The sequence below is a fragment of the Naumovozyma castellii genome, chromosome 3 (assembly GCF_000237345.1).
Source record: "Naumovozyma castellii chromosome 3, complete genome".
Taxonomy (NCBI): Eukaryota; Fungi; Ascomycota; class Saccharomycetes; order Saccharomycetales; family Saccharomycetaceae; genus Naumovozyma; species Naumovozyma castellii.
Window position 1 is genome coordinate 423,024 of NC_016493.1, and position 15,451 is coordinate 438,474.

Below are 15,451 nucleotides of genomic sequence, written 5' to 3' on the forward strand. Positions count from 1 at the left end.
TGTTGATTGGATAAGAGCCGAGGTTGATTGGAGAGATTAGCGGGAGTTATGAATCATGAACTCAGTCGAGATGGCTTCTGCGTAGCAAGCAATAGCCATTGGCAACTGAAGTTGAAGGTGCAACTGAAAAATTTTAAGATTCATGTAAGAACCGACTTACCAAAATAACTTCAAGAGTCGTTCGGTTCTAAAGCGGCAAAATGACAATAATCTTTGCTTTTGCGAAACCGGTGATCGGTCTGCTAAGAAAAAGGCGCAGAAGGTCCGTATGTAGGGACCGAATTCATTGACATCCGAATTCCGGATCCCCCAAATGCTATGTTTCCAGCCCGGGTAACCCTTTCAAAAAGCCGCAAGGCTCTATGGGCCCAAGTTAAGAGCCGGTCGCCATTATGGGAAAAGAAACGCTGGCGGTTATCTCGGAATTCGGAGTCTTGAAACGTTACAATCAGGGTAGGTGCGTTGTTATCAGTGACAGTGATCCCGGTACTAACCTTATCTGAGTAAGATAGAGGCGCGAGTATACGAAGCTTTATATGGCTCATTGGTATCCTCTTCTCCTACTGGGTGAACGGCTTCGTACGTTGGTCCGTAGACACGTCCCTTAATGGCTCAGTGAATCCATACCTTTAACTTGCGTAAAATACACACCATTTGTTGGCTTGGCTACAAATCATGAAGATGGCTTGGTGTGAAAAGTACGTATGTTGTAGTTCTATTTTGGTTTCTTCGAACCTTGCGTTAATTTTAGTTTAGAACTCCGAAGCCAGACAATTTTATGACGTGTCTTTTCGTGTCTCGGATGTAAGTATCAGGTTCAATCGTCCCTATCTTTGGGATCACTTTAACAGCTGTTCTATAAATTTGTAGTCTTCTCAGTTTAGCTCAGCGAACGTCACCAAACTTCAATTATCATTAATTATAGGTAGATTTCTGCTATAGGTGATTCTCTCATTTAGGGTGTTGTTGATTACGTTAATAACATAATAGTATAATAAACATCTAATTGACCTAACAAAAGCAAAGATATACCAACAAAATTGCTTGAATAATTTGATTTATTACAAGGTACCCATTTTGACATTCTTTTTATTGGCATTTGGAGGCTTTTCCGTTACCCAAGTTCGGATGGTATCCATTTGAGAAGAAGCTCATTACATTGAATATTCAGTTTAGATCTTTTGATTGTTTTCTAGTTGTTGTGTTAACATAGTTTTCCGTATATTCGTCATAATTCTTCCTTTCAAATACAAATAAAAAATTGATAAATGACAGGATGGTGTCAGGTAGAGATCAATAAAGTCAACCGTCCTGAAATGTAGACTTGTGTTCCTATAGGATGGATTGCTAAGATACTAAGAGTAGACACAGAGAGTTTAACTCTCAGGAGTTTAACTCGTCTATGCGTCGAGAATTTGAATTTTGTATTCTGAAGGTATATCTGGTTGAAGAATTTTCCTCACAATCTCCCCAGAGTTGGAGTGACTTATTACCTATGTTCGGATTTGTTTGGTTATAACAACTACCACAAGTAGAGGAACTCTATCCTTAGCTGCGTATGCTTTTTATCCGAGATTTGTTGGACTATTGAATCCTATACAGCCATCTGTGAGAGATCCGTTGGGTGACGAACAAGAAACAGGTAGAAGTTTCAAGGCTCAACTGGATATGATATTACAGCGTTCAAAGGCTATTCGAGAGGATATTAGTCACTCCATAGCATCCGAGCAAGAACGTATTTCAATCGAAAGAAATAAGAAAATATTTCAAGCACAGTTCAAAGTCGGTGATAAGGTGTTGCTTATATGAAACCAACCAAGAAATAGAAATTCCAATTTCTATGGTATGGGCAGTTTGAAATTGTGGAACAGGTTTTCTGCAAGTAGTTACAGAGTTGCTAGTAGAAAAGCTAAGAGGAAGCATGACGTATTTCCAGCGATAAGTCTCAAACGCTTTAATGAAAGACAGAACGACTACGGTCGCGTGCCGCCTGTTAACAATGAAGACATTCGGGCTCGGAACAATGAAATCTGTGGGTTTGGAAATATGCAGCAACAAGGTAATGAGACCTTGGCGGAAGCTAAGTCGAAAGATTGTGAAGATTGGGACTCAGCCATGATTCTGTTGGAAAGGGTTAACCAGAAGATTCCAGAAGATTATTTTTTGTTTTTATCTGAAACAACATAGGAACCGCCGTCAATCTTTACAATCTGCTGCGATTCGGGAAAGAAGAAAAATGTTGATGTCTAGACCAAACGGTAGAAATAGGACAGGAAGACCAAGGATGAATGCCAAGAAAATCGGTAAACGTCGTGGTAACAACAGACTTTGAGAGGTGGAAGAATTGCGAGATCCCATATCCATACCACAACGAGAGATTTTAAACTAATGGATTCTTGTCAGGGGAAATAAGAACGAATGAATAGAGGACGAAATATTTATAAGTTGACTTGTTTCCCGATATCCAACGTTATAATTGAAAAACAAACAAAGATTACTTTGAATTAAAGGATTACTAACATAAATGTAAAAAAAATTTATAAATGACTTTTGAATAATTTACTATAAAAAATGAAGTCAATGAGCTAAGCTATGAATCCATTTATTGTTTGTCCCAACCCAACTTGATAGCTTCATCATAAGTTGGATAATCAGTGTAACCGTGAGCGGTCATAGCGTAGAAAGTATCTCTATCATACTTGTTGAATTGTTGACCCTTTTCTACTCTGTCAACAATATCTGGGTTAGCAATAAAGAATCTACCGTAACCGATCAAAGTTCTGTCATCAGCAACCATTTGCTTCACAGATTCTGGATGTAAAGCCAAGTTACCTGCCCTGATAATAACACCCTTCCAGATGGAGTAAGCGAAATCATTAGTACCGTCAGTGTATTCACCTTGACCTTCAGTTAAGAATGGGTCAGTAACACGTGGTTCCACCAAATGAACAAAAGCTAAACGCTTACCAGCCTTGGCTCTCTTTTCCAATTCACCTAAAATGTAAGCATATTGAGCTAATAAAGTTGGGTCAGCACCACCAGACATGGTACCGAAAATACCGTATGGAGAGAATCTAACACCAACCTTCTCTTCACCAATGGCATCCACAAGAGCATCGACAACTTCTAAAGTGAAACGAGCTCTATTTTCAATGGACCCGCCATATTCATCTGTTCTCTTGTTAGAGATTGGGTCCAAAAATTGATTCAAAAGGTAACCGTTAGCACTGTGAATTTCCACACCATTGGCACCAGCAGCAATGGAGTTCTTAGCAGCTTGGACATAACACTTGATGTATTCCTTAATCTCTTTCTTGGTTAGACCGTGTTGTGGGTTGTTAGACTTCTTGGCTCTTTCTTCTTGCTCAGCATCCATGTAGACATTGTCAGAGGCAGAGTAATAACGTAAACCGTCACGGGCTAAAGTATCAGCATAAGATTGTCTACCTAGAGCCCATAATTGAACCCAGACAAAAGATTTGTTTTCGTGGATCTTGGCGAAAATCTTCTTCCATTGTTCCACCTGTTCATCGGACCAGATACCTGGAGCGTTATCGTACCCACCGGCTTGAGCACAGACGAAGGCACCTTCAGTGATAAGCATAGTACCAGGTCTTTGAGAACGTTGGTTGTAGTATTCGACAGCCCAGTCCTTGTTTGGAACATTACCAGGGTGAGTGGCCCTCATTCTGGTCAAAGGTGGTAGAACAACACGATGTTGTAATTTGTTGTTACCAATCTTAATTGGCTTGAATAAATTGGTGTCACCTAGGGCGACTGGAGTAAAATCTTTGACGAAAGGCATCGTTGTTTTGTAGTTTAGTAGTTTTTTGATGTATTGTTGTTCTAAAAAAAAAATAACAAGATTTATAATGATGTTGGAATTGAGGTATCCCATTCTGATCATCCTTTTATAATCTTTTCTGTTGTGGACTTTTTCTTTATTTGTGAAAGAAGGCATCCATAATTGATCCGTCTCTACTCCGTTCTTGCTTCCGTCCACAAATGCCACGGGGGCGTCCTAAGATAGTTCGCAGGACGATTCGCGGCATAAGAGATTCCTTTGTCATTTTGACACTGATTTGTCAGACACTTTCTTAGGCACTGATGCTTAGCAACCATACTGAAGTAAGCAGTAGTTTTTTTTTTGACTAAGAATACAGTACTAAGATTGGTAATTGTGTATACAGAATGTCGGATATGGCAGCAGACGGGTGGTTAGGGTGTTACTGTTATTATCTTAGATTAAATCTTAGTATACTATCTTTTACCATGACGTAGGTATGATTATTAATGAAGATAAGTTTGAATTTACTATAATAGTTTGTCCACCATGTTTTGGTCCAAGATATCCTGGTAGGCATCACCGGCACCATATAATTTCCTCGTCATTTTTGTCCCTACTGGGAACTTTACCAGCTTTTAAACTGATATCTAAATTGGTATTACTAATACTTTGAAAAACATCGGAACATATGCAGGCAAACTTCTACTTCTCAGCCAAATGTTGCAAGATTTCCACACATCGTTAACTTTCAATACGACCCTCAATTAAATTGTTGTTCCATTGACAAAGACGGTATTACAAAGCGTCAATGCTAATAATTTTTTTTAAGAAGTGAATAGCTCTGTTTCCATACCTGTAGGCATAAAATTATCAAATTCATCAATGAATCAATGAGTGGTTTGGGAATTAAAGTGGATAATCTATACAACAGAATTTGAAAATGAGTATATGTGGTTAATTCTTGGAATAGAGCAGGTTTTAAGAGAGCCCATCTTGAACTAACTTTGAGATCTATATCAATAAGTTATTGGATAACAAATTGAAATGTTGGCGTTACATTATTATTACCTTTTCATTTTCAGATATTTTATCCCTTCCAGAAGTTAGAAAGGTTATGAGTGTTTGGTTTTCCTTTATGGGTTTGTCATTTTCTTGGAAACTGCGTGGGTAAATTTCTATCCAACGATATTTCATCACCCGTGCAAGTTAGGACTCATCATTAGTTCCAGCCTTCCATGGCTTAAAAGTTCAGCAAAAAAAGATATACCGGACTCCAAAACACAATTTCAGATATCTTAAAGCTTTGTATGCCCAAAGTTAACAAAATAAATAAAGTTGAAAGGAGGCTCAATTTGATCTTCTGAGCGAGACTTACACTGTTTAAAAAATTTTCTCTAACGTCTAACAGACACAGAAGTTATTTATTTTATTTTGTAATATTTAAAGAATGAGGCAAGAAATCAAGATTGATTGTATTGATATAAGTTGAAATATAAAACTGTAATGTGTATCAGTAGTAATCGGTTTTCTAACTTGTGGTTGCTACCCCTTCTCAACAAGCTAGGGTTTATTCTTTTCTTTATCTGAAAAAAAAACAACCCCGAACGTAACCCAAGATTCTCGATAATATGTGGCTATGATATTTACTAGTGTACGAGAACAAAGAGGTTTTCAGTAAGAGAGAGCAGATCAACTCCATAATAATTGTTAGTCTTGAAAAGTAATATACACCAGGCCCTTTTTTCTCCTCACACGTGCATTTTTTCTTTTCTTCTTTTATTTTGGCTTGGCTTGGCGCTGCCAAGAAAAAAGATTTCCTTCAAGAACAAAGACACTTAACATTGAATGACTTTTTAAACGTAACTAATATAAATAATACATATAATAATGAGTGGCGCGGGAAGCGCAGTAAAATATAAGATGACATAACGATGCATTCATGCACGCACGCAAAGAAAATGTTTTAATAATCAGCGAAGGACGGTAGATGGTTGAGTTTTCCCCTTTTCCAGATCTGGTGGTATCCTTATTGCGTTTGAATCCTTTCTTGTACGATCCATTATTTGCATACTGAATGAGGAGGAGGAGGAGGTGCCCATCATCATTGGGTCGTCCTTCCTGAAGGAGTATAATTTCTGCCTCGTGAAAGTGAACAAGTCTCTTGCCTTTGTTAGGAGTAGGATAACGTACTTACTGTAAGAATTCTTTGGAGCACAAAGGAAGCAATAGAAACAGTACTGTGCGTACAATATGAAGAAGGCGAAGACGAAGCCTGTGACGACACACGATAGGATATGATTCTCTAGGGATTTCATGAATTTTGCATCATCCATATGCCATGAGGATCCCTTTGATATGGTGAAGAAAGAACCCTTATGTAATTTATAATCATCTGGTTGCAAGACTTTAATCATGTTGGAGGAAGTTTGTCTTGTCCATCTCTTGTATTGAATCCAAACGACACTTACGAATAGGGGCCCCGTGGAGGACATAATGGTCATGTATGGGATATACCATGATTTATTATAATGTTTCAACGACTTGATAACTTTGGCGAAGAAGGGATGGTTTGGAATGGAACCCATGACATCATTGGAGACCCCGATGGGGGAAGTCTTTCTTAAGAAAGCCGGGGCTGTTAAGAGTGGGTCCAATCTTCTTTCACAACCGTCATCCAAATCTATGTAGACACCACCGTAGGTCAACAGTACGAAATATCTAATGGCATCTGCTCTTTGGATCGGGTATTTATAGGCTTTAAAAGTGGGGAGGAACCAATGAAAATTCTCATCTATAAATTTCAATGCCATTTCATCGGTCCATAGGATGTATTCGTAATCTGGATGTATGTCCTTACATCTCTGTTGTCCCTTGATCCAGTGCTTGGGGACGTCGTTAGTCTTGTATGTTTGATGTATTATCTTTGGTATTTGCAAGGTTGAGTTTTGTAGTTTATTTGAAATCTTGAGTTCTGATTCCGTGAAGGCCTCCTTTGTCGTGTCATCTATGCAGATCATGAGCAGGTCGAAAGTGTAGTAGACGATGAAGGAGAGCAGGAGGATGTTCCCGTAGATGAGGAATTTGAGTTCTCTTTTCATATTCGGCTTCCTTTGTTTTTTGGTTTGTTGTTTTGGTATGTATAGCAGAGGAGTCACTCACTATATTTGCATATGCAGACGGGGCGGTATGGTTTGGTTTGTTTGTTAAGGAAGAATATAGGTAGCGGTAGCGAGGGCTTAGTTTAGCACAGTAGCAGCGGCGATGAGTTGAGTTGGCGAGAGAGGAGGACGGGATGGTCAGAGAGAGATGTTGGTATTCTACTTAAATAGCAGCTTCACGAGGAAAAGAAACGTTGTTTGTTGTTTTGACAGGCAGAGGAGAAGGAACTGGAAACGAAAACTCAGCCAAGTGGGCGCAGCACAGAAACGGCCAAGCAAAACGCCACAAGTGGCCGCCGCAACGCGCCCAGAAACACGCGCACGACGCGCGGACCCAGCCGTGGGATTTCCTGGGGCCTCTCTGTGGGGTAAGGCGCGACGCGTGAATTAGACTAGATAACCGTACTTAAATACATACTTATACTTACTGTCCCGGATCAGCCAAGAAGCAGCGAGTCGAGCTTCTCCTGTGTCAGTTGCACGTTGAGAGTGTCCCGCTCACACTGGTTGGACAGCAACGACACCTCCGTCTCGCTCGCCAGACGCCTCAAGTAGCTGGCTCGCAGGGCCCCATCCAGTGTGCTGCTCGCCGCCAACACCTTCTTGGCCTCTGCCACAGAGGCCTCGTCGCCCTGGTCCAGTTCCGTCAGATACAGAAAGGGCGACTCGTGCTCGTCTATCCGCTTCTTGTGTCCCCGTCTTGTCTCTCCGCCATTCGCCATCGCAGATGCTTGCTGTTGTGCTTGCGCTGCTGGTGGTGGTGGTGGTGGAGGCGGCGTATCCAACCGCGATGGTCCGTGATATGGGGCGTTGGTGTTAGCCGCCATGCTGTTGTGGTAGCCTCCTCGACGAGCACCTCCACGGTACCCGCCTCGGTAAGGATGGTAGTATGCCGCCGAGTCACCATACCGACCACCATGGTACGTGCTAGTGTTGTCCGTCTCCTCTGCAGCTCCCCCCAAATACGGCCCGCCTCTATTACCACGATAATACCCACGTCCTCTACCTCTGTAATATCCACTTCCTCGTCCTCTTGGTCCACTTATATGACGTCCACCGGGGACTGACGAATCATTGTATCGACTGGCATGGTGCCCACTCCCACTTCCACTTCCATTTCTATCTTCACTACTCATCTTAACTTTTGCTCTTACTGTCTCTACCTTGTATTAATCTAGTCGTTCAATCAAATTTTTCATTTCTATGTTTTGTTCTCATACCACCGCCCTCGTTACCCGGGGAAACACCAAAGAAAAACAAACGGCTACTTTATTTATTGTGACATCTATTACCATACATTTATCCCTTAAAGGGTAAATTACATGATTCATTGACTGATTGATTATACTCACTGACACAATAAATATTCTCTCTCTCCCTGATCACACTTGAATATGTATATATATATACTTCTCCCGCTTCCCCACCACATATCTACCGTTCTTATGCACAAACTACACTAACCTATCCTCCTATATAATTCCAATAATAATGATGTCTCATCCTACAAACACGAACAACCAAACCCTCAATGACGAACAGAAAAAACTAATAATCAAACATATAGAATTTACAAAACAACAATCCATGGCAAACCAGAAAAATTACTCTCATGTTCCCTGTAAATTCTTCAAACAGGGGAACTGTCAAGCTGGTAATACATGTCCCTTTTCACATTCTCTAGATATTAATAAGGCAAATTCAACTCCTTGTAAATATTTTAAATTGGGTAATTGTAAATTCGGAAGTAAATGTGCAAATGCTCATATTTTACCCGATGGAACAATAATCCAATACAACAACAACAACAACAGACAAAGACAAAACAAGTTCAAACACAACAACAACCAACCTTCTCCTCACACCATTTCACAACAATATACAAACTATCTAAACCTAAACAACATGAACACTCAATACTATACGTCCAACGCCCCTATTTCAGATCCGACCCCTCTCCAACAACAACAACACTTCAACAGATCAACATCGTACTCCATGGAGAGAAACCAAACAAATTATCCACTGCATCCATTCGTCGTGTTTTCAAGTAAGGCTCCACCACCATCACAAACACAAACACAAAATTCAGCATCCACTTACAACTATACATCTTCCCTATACTCAGCATTAGGTGATCCCTCGAATACAAATACAAATAATAACTACATATATAATGCACCAACTTCAAACTCAAACTCAAACTATAACAACATTAACTGGTCTCTAAGCAATAACCTACTAAATATGAAAATTACCGATGACGTCATCGAAGATACAATCCCCAAAAATAACCAATGGTATACTAATAACAACCAGAACCACGACTTGGATATGATACAAGATGATGATCAGAATCTAGACGACGACGACGAAGACGCAGATTTCAAATACTATTCAAGAGAAACAAGAATTATCTTGGATGACATGAAATCTTAATGGACACAAACAAACAAACAAACAATGTTACAAAGTTTTAAATAATATATTAAAAGAAGTAATTATTTTACATATTCTTACATTCAATAAATCAATCACGTTTATCCCAACCATCAGTTTTTTTCCATTCCATAATTTCAAAATATTTCTTTGTACATGATTTCTTGGCCCAAGTAAAATCATTACCTTGATCACAATGACAATCAGCTTCACTCCAAAATGTATTATCAATGGGACAATTTTCATATGGTTCAGCAAAATATCCAACATCTTGGAAAAAATTAATACGATCTCTACCAATTAATAACGATAATGCAATGGAATGAATAGGTCCATCCCCCCATCTATGATAGAAAAATCCACCAGTCCTATCCATATGTTGCAAAAATTTATCATATTGCGATGATCTGAAAAAATTTAAATTGGCAATTTCACCCTCTGACCAAAACGTACACGAATTATACTTATCATCATCATTGGTAATTAAATTCTTGAAATTCTTCTTATTAATCAAATCCTTATTTTCCTCTTGAAATTTCTTCACGGGGTCCCAAATATCCCTCACCAAATTATTATCATCCTCATAAGAAATGAAAAATCCATACGCCTTTTCATGATCCTGTAACCATCTGATCGCATCATAATCCACATTACATCTCAATTCCATATTTGGTTGAATTCTCCAATACCAATCAAATTCATCAAACACAGGATTCTTAGCAAAATACCCGGCCATGTATCTACTCTTAAACCTAAAATTTAATGAATCACCAAGCGGTAAACCAGCCATCTTAATCTTCTCCTCTTCTGCCTTATCCTGATCAACAAAATCAGGGTATTCCCAATATTCATCAGGAATAAATGCAATCTTATAATCCACTCTCAAAGTTTCATTAAGAGCCCTTTGGAATTCTTCATTCAACCCCTCCCTCGTGAGGAAAACCCAAGGATAATTGAACTTTCTATTAAATTTATCCTCCATCTCGTTAATTGATTTTAAAATACCTTCCATATCATCATCTTCCACCACAGCAAGAAGACAAGCCTTGGGTTTCTCCCCCTTGTTAGCCCAAGATACAACCATGTTACTCTCTAACGTGTCTGGTCCACCATACCCTTTAGTCTTATCCTTAATGAATTTTTCTCTCCAACTGAGACGACGTGCCTCCTTTTGAGAAAGTATTTCATCATCGTATTCCTTTTTGAAACTTAATAATTCCTCTTCACTGAAATCAGAAACGGTCATATTGGAATAGTTACCTCCCTGGGGGATATACTGTGAATAATCAATAGTATTACCAAAAAAATCATATTCGGGAAGAATGGCACTCTTATCACCATTCGTAGCATCATCATCATCATTGCTTCCCAAAAAATTAAACCCGTTGGAAAATGAAGGTATTAACCCCCCGCCACTGCTGCTAGTTTTGGCGTTATCCTTGAGCGGGAGTTCCTTTGGATTTTTCGATGACGTGGTAGTGGTACCTCGTAATGAAACTATTAATAGTGTTATGATGGTCCCCAGAAGCAATGAGAACCGTAGATGTCTCTTACTAACACGAATCTTGGCCATCTTTTGTGTTATTGTATTGGTCAAAAATACGTTATTGTGTTGTATGTGTTGCTGGTTTATCGTTTACGTGTTGCTAGTTCAAAAAATGTTACCTAAGTAGTAGATCTTGATTATTTGTCAAATTCTCGAGATTGTCTGAAAAAAAAAGCAAAGAGGGTTAACAATAGGGTTACGTAAGTTGGGTTTGGACCCTTTGCACCCTAGGGCCAAAAATGGAAAATGGAAAGGGTTCAAGAGAATGAATTTTCTGTGGAGCCAAGATTTGATGGTTTTTTTTTCGCTACTCCGTCGATCGATGAAAGCAGATTGTTTAGGGCTATTCAAGCTGAAAGCAGGGCATAATATTGCCCTACTGTTATAAACTGAGTTAAGTAATAGGAAGCAATACAACTTACTGGTTCTTAATGATAGCAGGCGTTGTAACCCGATCCTTAAGTATTATTTAACATCAATTCTTGAAGACATATGTTGGAGTGGTAATCAAAACTTCTTACCTCTTTCACCTCTGATTTTAGCCAATGTGTCTTCTATATATAAATAATTTTACGAACAAGCGACAAGAACGATCGGCCTTCCCTTGACAAATTGAATATAGAAACAAAAATTATAAGATTTTTGTCAAGATCTGATGTTTCTAGAATATTTGCTTCAATTTTCTTAATGAACGTTGATTTTAGAGAACAGACTCGCACATAAAAAAAAATGATGGAATGTAGAACAAGTGTCAGTTTCAATATTAGGATGATAATTGGAATAAAGTATCAAGTTAATGGTAAAATGAGTTACTTCAATAAAAAAAGAACTCTTAGATTTGCTAGCCTTTAAGCTTTATAAACAAATTGAGTTTGCCTAGAATAGTGGAAGGACAGTATTCCCCTCATAAATGGAACTTGAAAACGGTGTTATCAACAGTAATTTAGTTAAAGTTTATGAAACACGACATATTCGTTTGCTGACAACATTAACAGGCTGTCGTATATATACAGATAAAAAGTAGTTGAGATTCTCAACTTGAGAACGATATAAAAATTCAGTGACTTGAAAAGAACTGAGTCAGGGTGGATACAACAATGTAAAGGTAACCACACACTACCATAAAAACAATACCCATTAAGACTCTCAACTCGATAAGTTGTTTTTACTTCTTGTCCCTTAACATGTAATTTTGTGTGGCTCCACAACGCCACAGTTCCGTGAATTTTTCAATCTACAAATTTGAATGACTTTTCAACTCGACTCCACTTACACAACTTTAACTAAAGCTATTGTATGATAACAACCCCAACAACACACCCTTTCTACTCCGAAGAAGTATTAAAGCACCTAATAAAATATACACACAGATTACACACAACTCCTCCACCAACCACCACAACAGAAACAATAAAATTATATAGCATGCACTCCAAACCAAATTTACTTCAGAAAAAGCAAAATGCAGTACTACAACTGCTATCCACTGAACAAATACAAGAGAAATTGGCAAATCCAACCATATCAGCCGTATCCTTAACATTCCCCATCACAAACCTGATAAAAAAGCAAAAATTTGATACGAATCCTTCCTTATTATCCTATTCTTTAACGAGCAGTGGATTTAAGGATTGGTATGCGTGACATCGAGACGGGATCATCTTTGGATCTACCACAGGATAATTTGATCCAATTGTACTGGGATGTTATCCTGATTATGGAGTCGCAATTCCTCTATGACGTTTCTCATTTGAAGAAATTCCAAAATCATTTGATTGACACCATGGGGACCCGATTAAGGTATAATAATTCCAAGACCTTGAGGGACACCCGATCATGGAGAGGATTATGCGATAACTACATGATGGTTTACTTACCACTGATCTTTGATGATCTGATTTGGTGCAAATATGATTCGGTATATCTACATGTCGTATTACCCCCAATAGAGTCATGGCGAAAGAATGATGGGAAACAAAGCACCTGTAAGGAATGGTTGTTGAGTTTATTGGAATTGAGCAATTCGTTAGATTTGCAATATTTACGATTATATCTCAGAAGAAACGATAGCAATACCAATGATCTGACAACGTTACTACGAAATTTGAACTGGATAGGTGGGAGGATACTACCCAATGAAAATAGAAACGAATTATTTGATACAGACAACAATGACAGGAATGGTTTCGATAATTTAATGTTGGGCGATGAAAATTTTGTCATATTGGAGTTTGAAAGTTGAATTGTACTTACCACTTTGCGCCCCTACCCTCCAACCCAGCATTTAAATATTAATACCTAGCATGTAATACAACAATATATACGATCTAACATCTTAAATTGTATATTTCTTTGAAAATAGTGTGACATTTAAATCATGTTTTTTTTCTTAATATCGTCATTCCAAAATACCGGACTGGGTAAGCCAACTAATTCAAAAACAAGTTAAGCAATAAAGGAACATCGTCATAGATATCAACTTCAAAGTAGTGAAAAGAAGAGCACCAGTAGGATTAAAATGTTCCATCTGGCACAGGGCATATATAACAATTGGAATCGAAAAGAACAATACTCAATTCTAATCCTTGGGTTGGATAATGCGGGCAAGACAACTTTCTTAGAAACCTGCAAAAAGGAATTTAATTTAAATTCAAAACCATTAGATAAAATTACACCTACAGTGGGTCAGAATGTGGCAACGATATCTGTGGAGAATAATAAGAAACTATTGAAATTTTGGGATGTAGGAGGTCAAGAAAATTTACGCTCAATGTGGTCAGAATATTATAGCCAATGTCACGGAATTATCTTTGTTGTGGATAGCACAGATCGTTCAAGGATTGATGAATGTAGTAAAACGTTGGGAAAAATTGTTATGGATGATGAAGTGGAAGGAGTACCGATTCTTATGTTAGCCAACAAACAAGATATGCCTGAAAGAATGGAAGTACAAGATATTAAAGAAATATTTAACCAGATTGCAGAACATTTAAGTGCTAGAGATAGTAGAGTATTACCAGTAAGTGCATTGACTGGAGAAGGTGTGAAGGACGCCATCGATTGGATGACACTTAGATTGGAAAGAAACAAGAAAGTAAGGCGACCACTTTATAAATGAAACTTTTAGAGAGATAAATGCGCTGCTAATATAGAAATAAGATAATGGATCATATACCCTCAGACGATCAATCATATTATAAAAAAACACTTCAAATAGCAATAATGATTACTGTTCTATAAAAAAAAATGTACATACGAATGAGAATTGTAGGGCGAGGAATCATACATTTTTTTCCTCGATATGATACACTAAATAATTGGGTAATCCAAATACTTCATAATTTAATCTCTTTGCCATTTTTGCAAAACCTTCTGTTTCAATAAGATGATAAAATGGGAAATTAGGGAACATGGCACCATCTCTGTGAACCTCAGCCTTCACTAAGGTACACCCGCCACCGACCCCATCTAACCTCATCTCTTCTGCTACAGAGTTATCAGGATCGTGGAAATATGCCATTAACGGTCTATACGTAGCAATTTCTGCATATCCTTCCACAATAATTTCATCATCTTTCATCTTAGAAGCAAGTTCTAATCCTGTATCACTCTCTTGCCAATTATTGAAATCATAAGGTCTAATTGCTTTTTGCTTTTTCTCTTCATCGTAATATCTTTGGAAGACATTAGCGGATAAAACAGCTCTATCATGTGCAGTCATATCTTGAATTAAACTAGCTGGAGTTTCAATAATATCAGCATCCAACCAAAGAACCCATGAAGTATGTGGACCAATGGTCGAAAACAACAGTTCATTCCTAGCAAGTGCCATAGATGCACGTCTCTCTTTTTGAACTTCTAATGCATGTCTTTCTTTCTCCGTTAATTTATTAAATCCCACAGAGTCCTGTCTTAGAATGGTAACCTTGGAAAATCTTTGATTCTTCTTATCTGATTGTACTTTATCAACGGCTGCCTCTAATGCTGCTAATGCTTGGTCTCCAGTAGGTGTTCTAGGCGCAATGAACCCTAATTCAATCAATTCACGAGGATAAGTCAACTGTAATAAGTTTTCCCAATATTCTTGATGGAATTTCTGTATTGGAGTTAATATCAATATCTTCTCCTTGTTTATAGCTGCATCTGAGGTAGAATGTAGTTTATTTAAATCGTAATGGGCAATATGTCCCTCAGGAATAATTTCATCGACATGATCATCAAACATCCAGTTGTGTTCATTTTTATATGAAAATCTTGGCAGTTTGAATTTTGAAGTAAACGGTAAGTAGTCAGTATGCTCATTTTCATTGACCCATTTACCATTAACGATGTTGAAGTCCAAGGAAAATCTATTACCATGGAAAAAAGTGAAATAAAGGCCCACCAGAAGCAGGATCGGTATCGTTATGTGAATCTTGCGACTCGTCCTAAGCCTATATGAAAACTGACGCAAAGGCTTCATTACTTCTTGACTTTTACTAATCTCAGTTGGAAAGACAATAGCAATTGTTAAAGACTGTT

The 15,451-nt window shown here is 38.2% G+C and overlaps 8 protein-coding genes across 8 annotated transcripts; 3 read left to right on the forward strand and 5 right to left on the reverse strand.

Moving 5' to 3' along the window:
- Nucleotides 1-2,602: 2,602 nt before the first annotated feature.
- NCAS0C02260 (alkene reductase) lies at nucleotides 2,603-3,961 on the reverse strand (the record flags this gene model as incomplete). The annotated part of the gene is made up of 1 exon (XM_003675534.1): nucleotides 2,603-3,961. The coding sequence occupies one exon, from the start codon at nucleotides 3,959-3,961 to the stop codon at nucleotides 2,603-2,605; it is 1,359 nt and encodes a 452-aa protein (XP_003675582.1).
- Nucleotides 3,962-5,757: 1,796 nt separating this feature from the next.
- Nucleotides 5,758-6,885, reverse strand: SUR1 (mannosylinositol phosphorylceramide synthase catalytic subunit SUR1; the record flags this gene model as incomplete). The annotated part of the gene is made up of 1 exon (XM_003675535.1): nucleotides 5,758-6,885. The coding sequence occupies one exon, from the start codon at nucleotides 6,883-6,885 to the stop codon at nucleotides 5,758-5,760; it is 1,128 nt and encodes a 375-aa protein (XP_003675583.1).
- A 497-nt stretch (nucleotides 6,886-7,382) lies between these two features.
- Nucleotides 7,383-8,081, reverse strand: LGE1 (Lge1p; the record flags this gene model as incomplete). Its single annotated transcript, XM_003675536.1, has 1 exon — nucleotides 7,383-8,081. The coding sequence occupies one exon, from the start codon at nucleotides 8,079-8,081 to the stop codon at nucleotides 7,383-7,385; it is 699 nt and encodes a 232-aa protein (XP_003675584.1).
- Nucleotides 8,082-8,436: 355 nt separating this feature from the next.
- Nucleotides 8,437-9,384, forward strand: LEE1 (Lee1p; the record flags this gene model as incomplete). Its single annotated transcript, XM_003675537.1, has 1 exon — nucleotides 8,437-9,384. One exon carries the CDS (start codon nucleotides 8,437-8,439, stop codon nucleotides 9,382-9,384), a length of 948 nt encoding a protein of 315 aa, XP_003675585.1.
- Nucleotides 9,385-9,475: 91 nt separating this feature from the next.
- On the reverse strand, nucleotides 9,476-10,957 carry KTR6 (putative mannosyltransferase; the record flags this gene model as incomplete). The annotated part of the gene is made up of 1 exon (XM_003675538.1): nucleotides 9,476-10,957. One exon carries the CDS (start codon nucleotides 10,955-10,957, stop codon nucleotides 9,476-9,478), a length of 1,482 nt encoding a protein of 493 aa, XP_003675586.1.
- A 1,398-nt stretch (nucleotides 10,958-12,355) lies between these two features.
- OAZ1 (Oaz1p) lies at nucleotides 12,356-13,172 on the forward strand (the record flags this gene model as incomplete). Its single annotated transcript, XM_003675539.1, is given in 2 exon segments — nucleotides 12,356-12,571; nucleotides 12,573-13,172. Coding segments are annotated over 2 exon segments (816 nt in total).
- Nucleotides 13,173-13,448: 276 nt separating this feature from the next.
- ARL3 (Arf family GTPase ARL3) lies at nucleotides 13,449-14,048 on the forward strand (the record flags this gene model as incomplete). Its single annotated transcript, XM_003675540.1, has 1 exon — nucleotides 13,449-14,048. The coding sequence occupies one exon, from the start codon at nucleotides 13,449-13,451 to the stop codon at nucleotides 14,046-14,048; it is 600 nt and encodes a 199-aa protein (XP_003675588.1).
- A 162-nt stretch (nucleotides 14,049-14,210) lies between these two features.
- Nucleotides 14,211-15,392, reverse strand: MNN9 (mannosyltransferase complex subunit MNN9; the record flags this gene model as incomplete). The annotated part of the gene is made up of 1 exon (XM_003675541.1): nucleotides 14,211-15,392. The coding sequence occupies one exon, from the start codon at nucleotides 15,390-15,392 to the stop codon at nucleotides 14,211-14,213; it is 1,182 nt and encodes a 393-aa protein (XP_003675589.1).
- Between the last annotated feature and the right edge of the window lie 59 nt (nucleotides 15,393-15,451).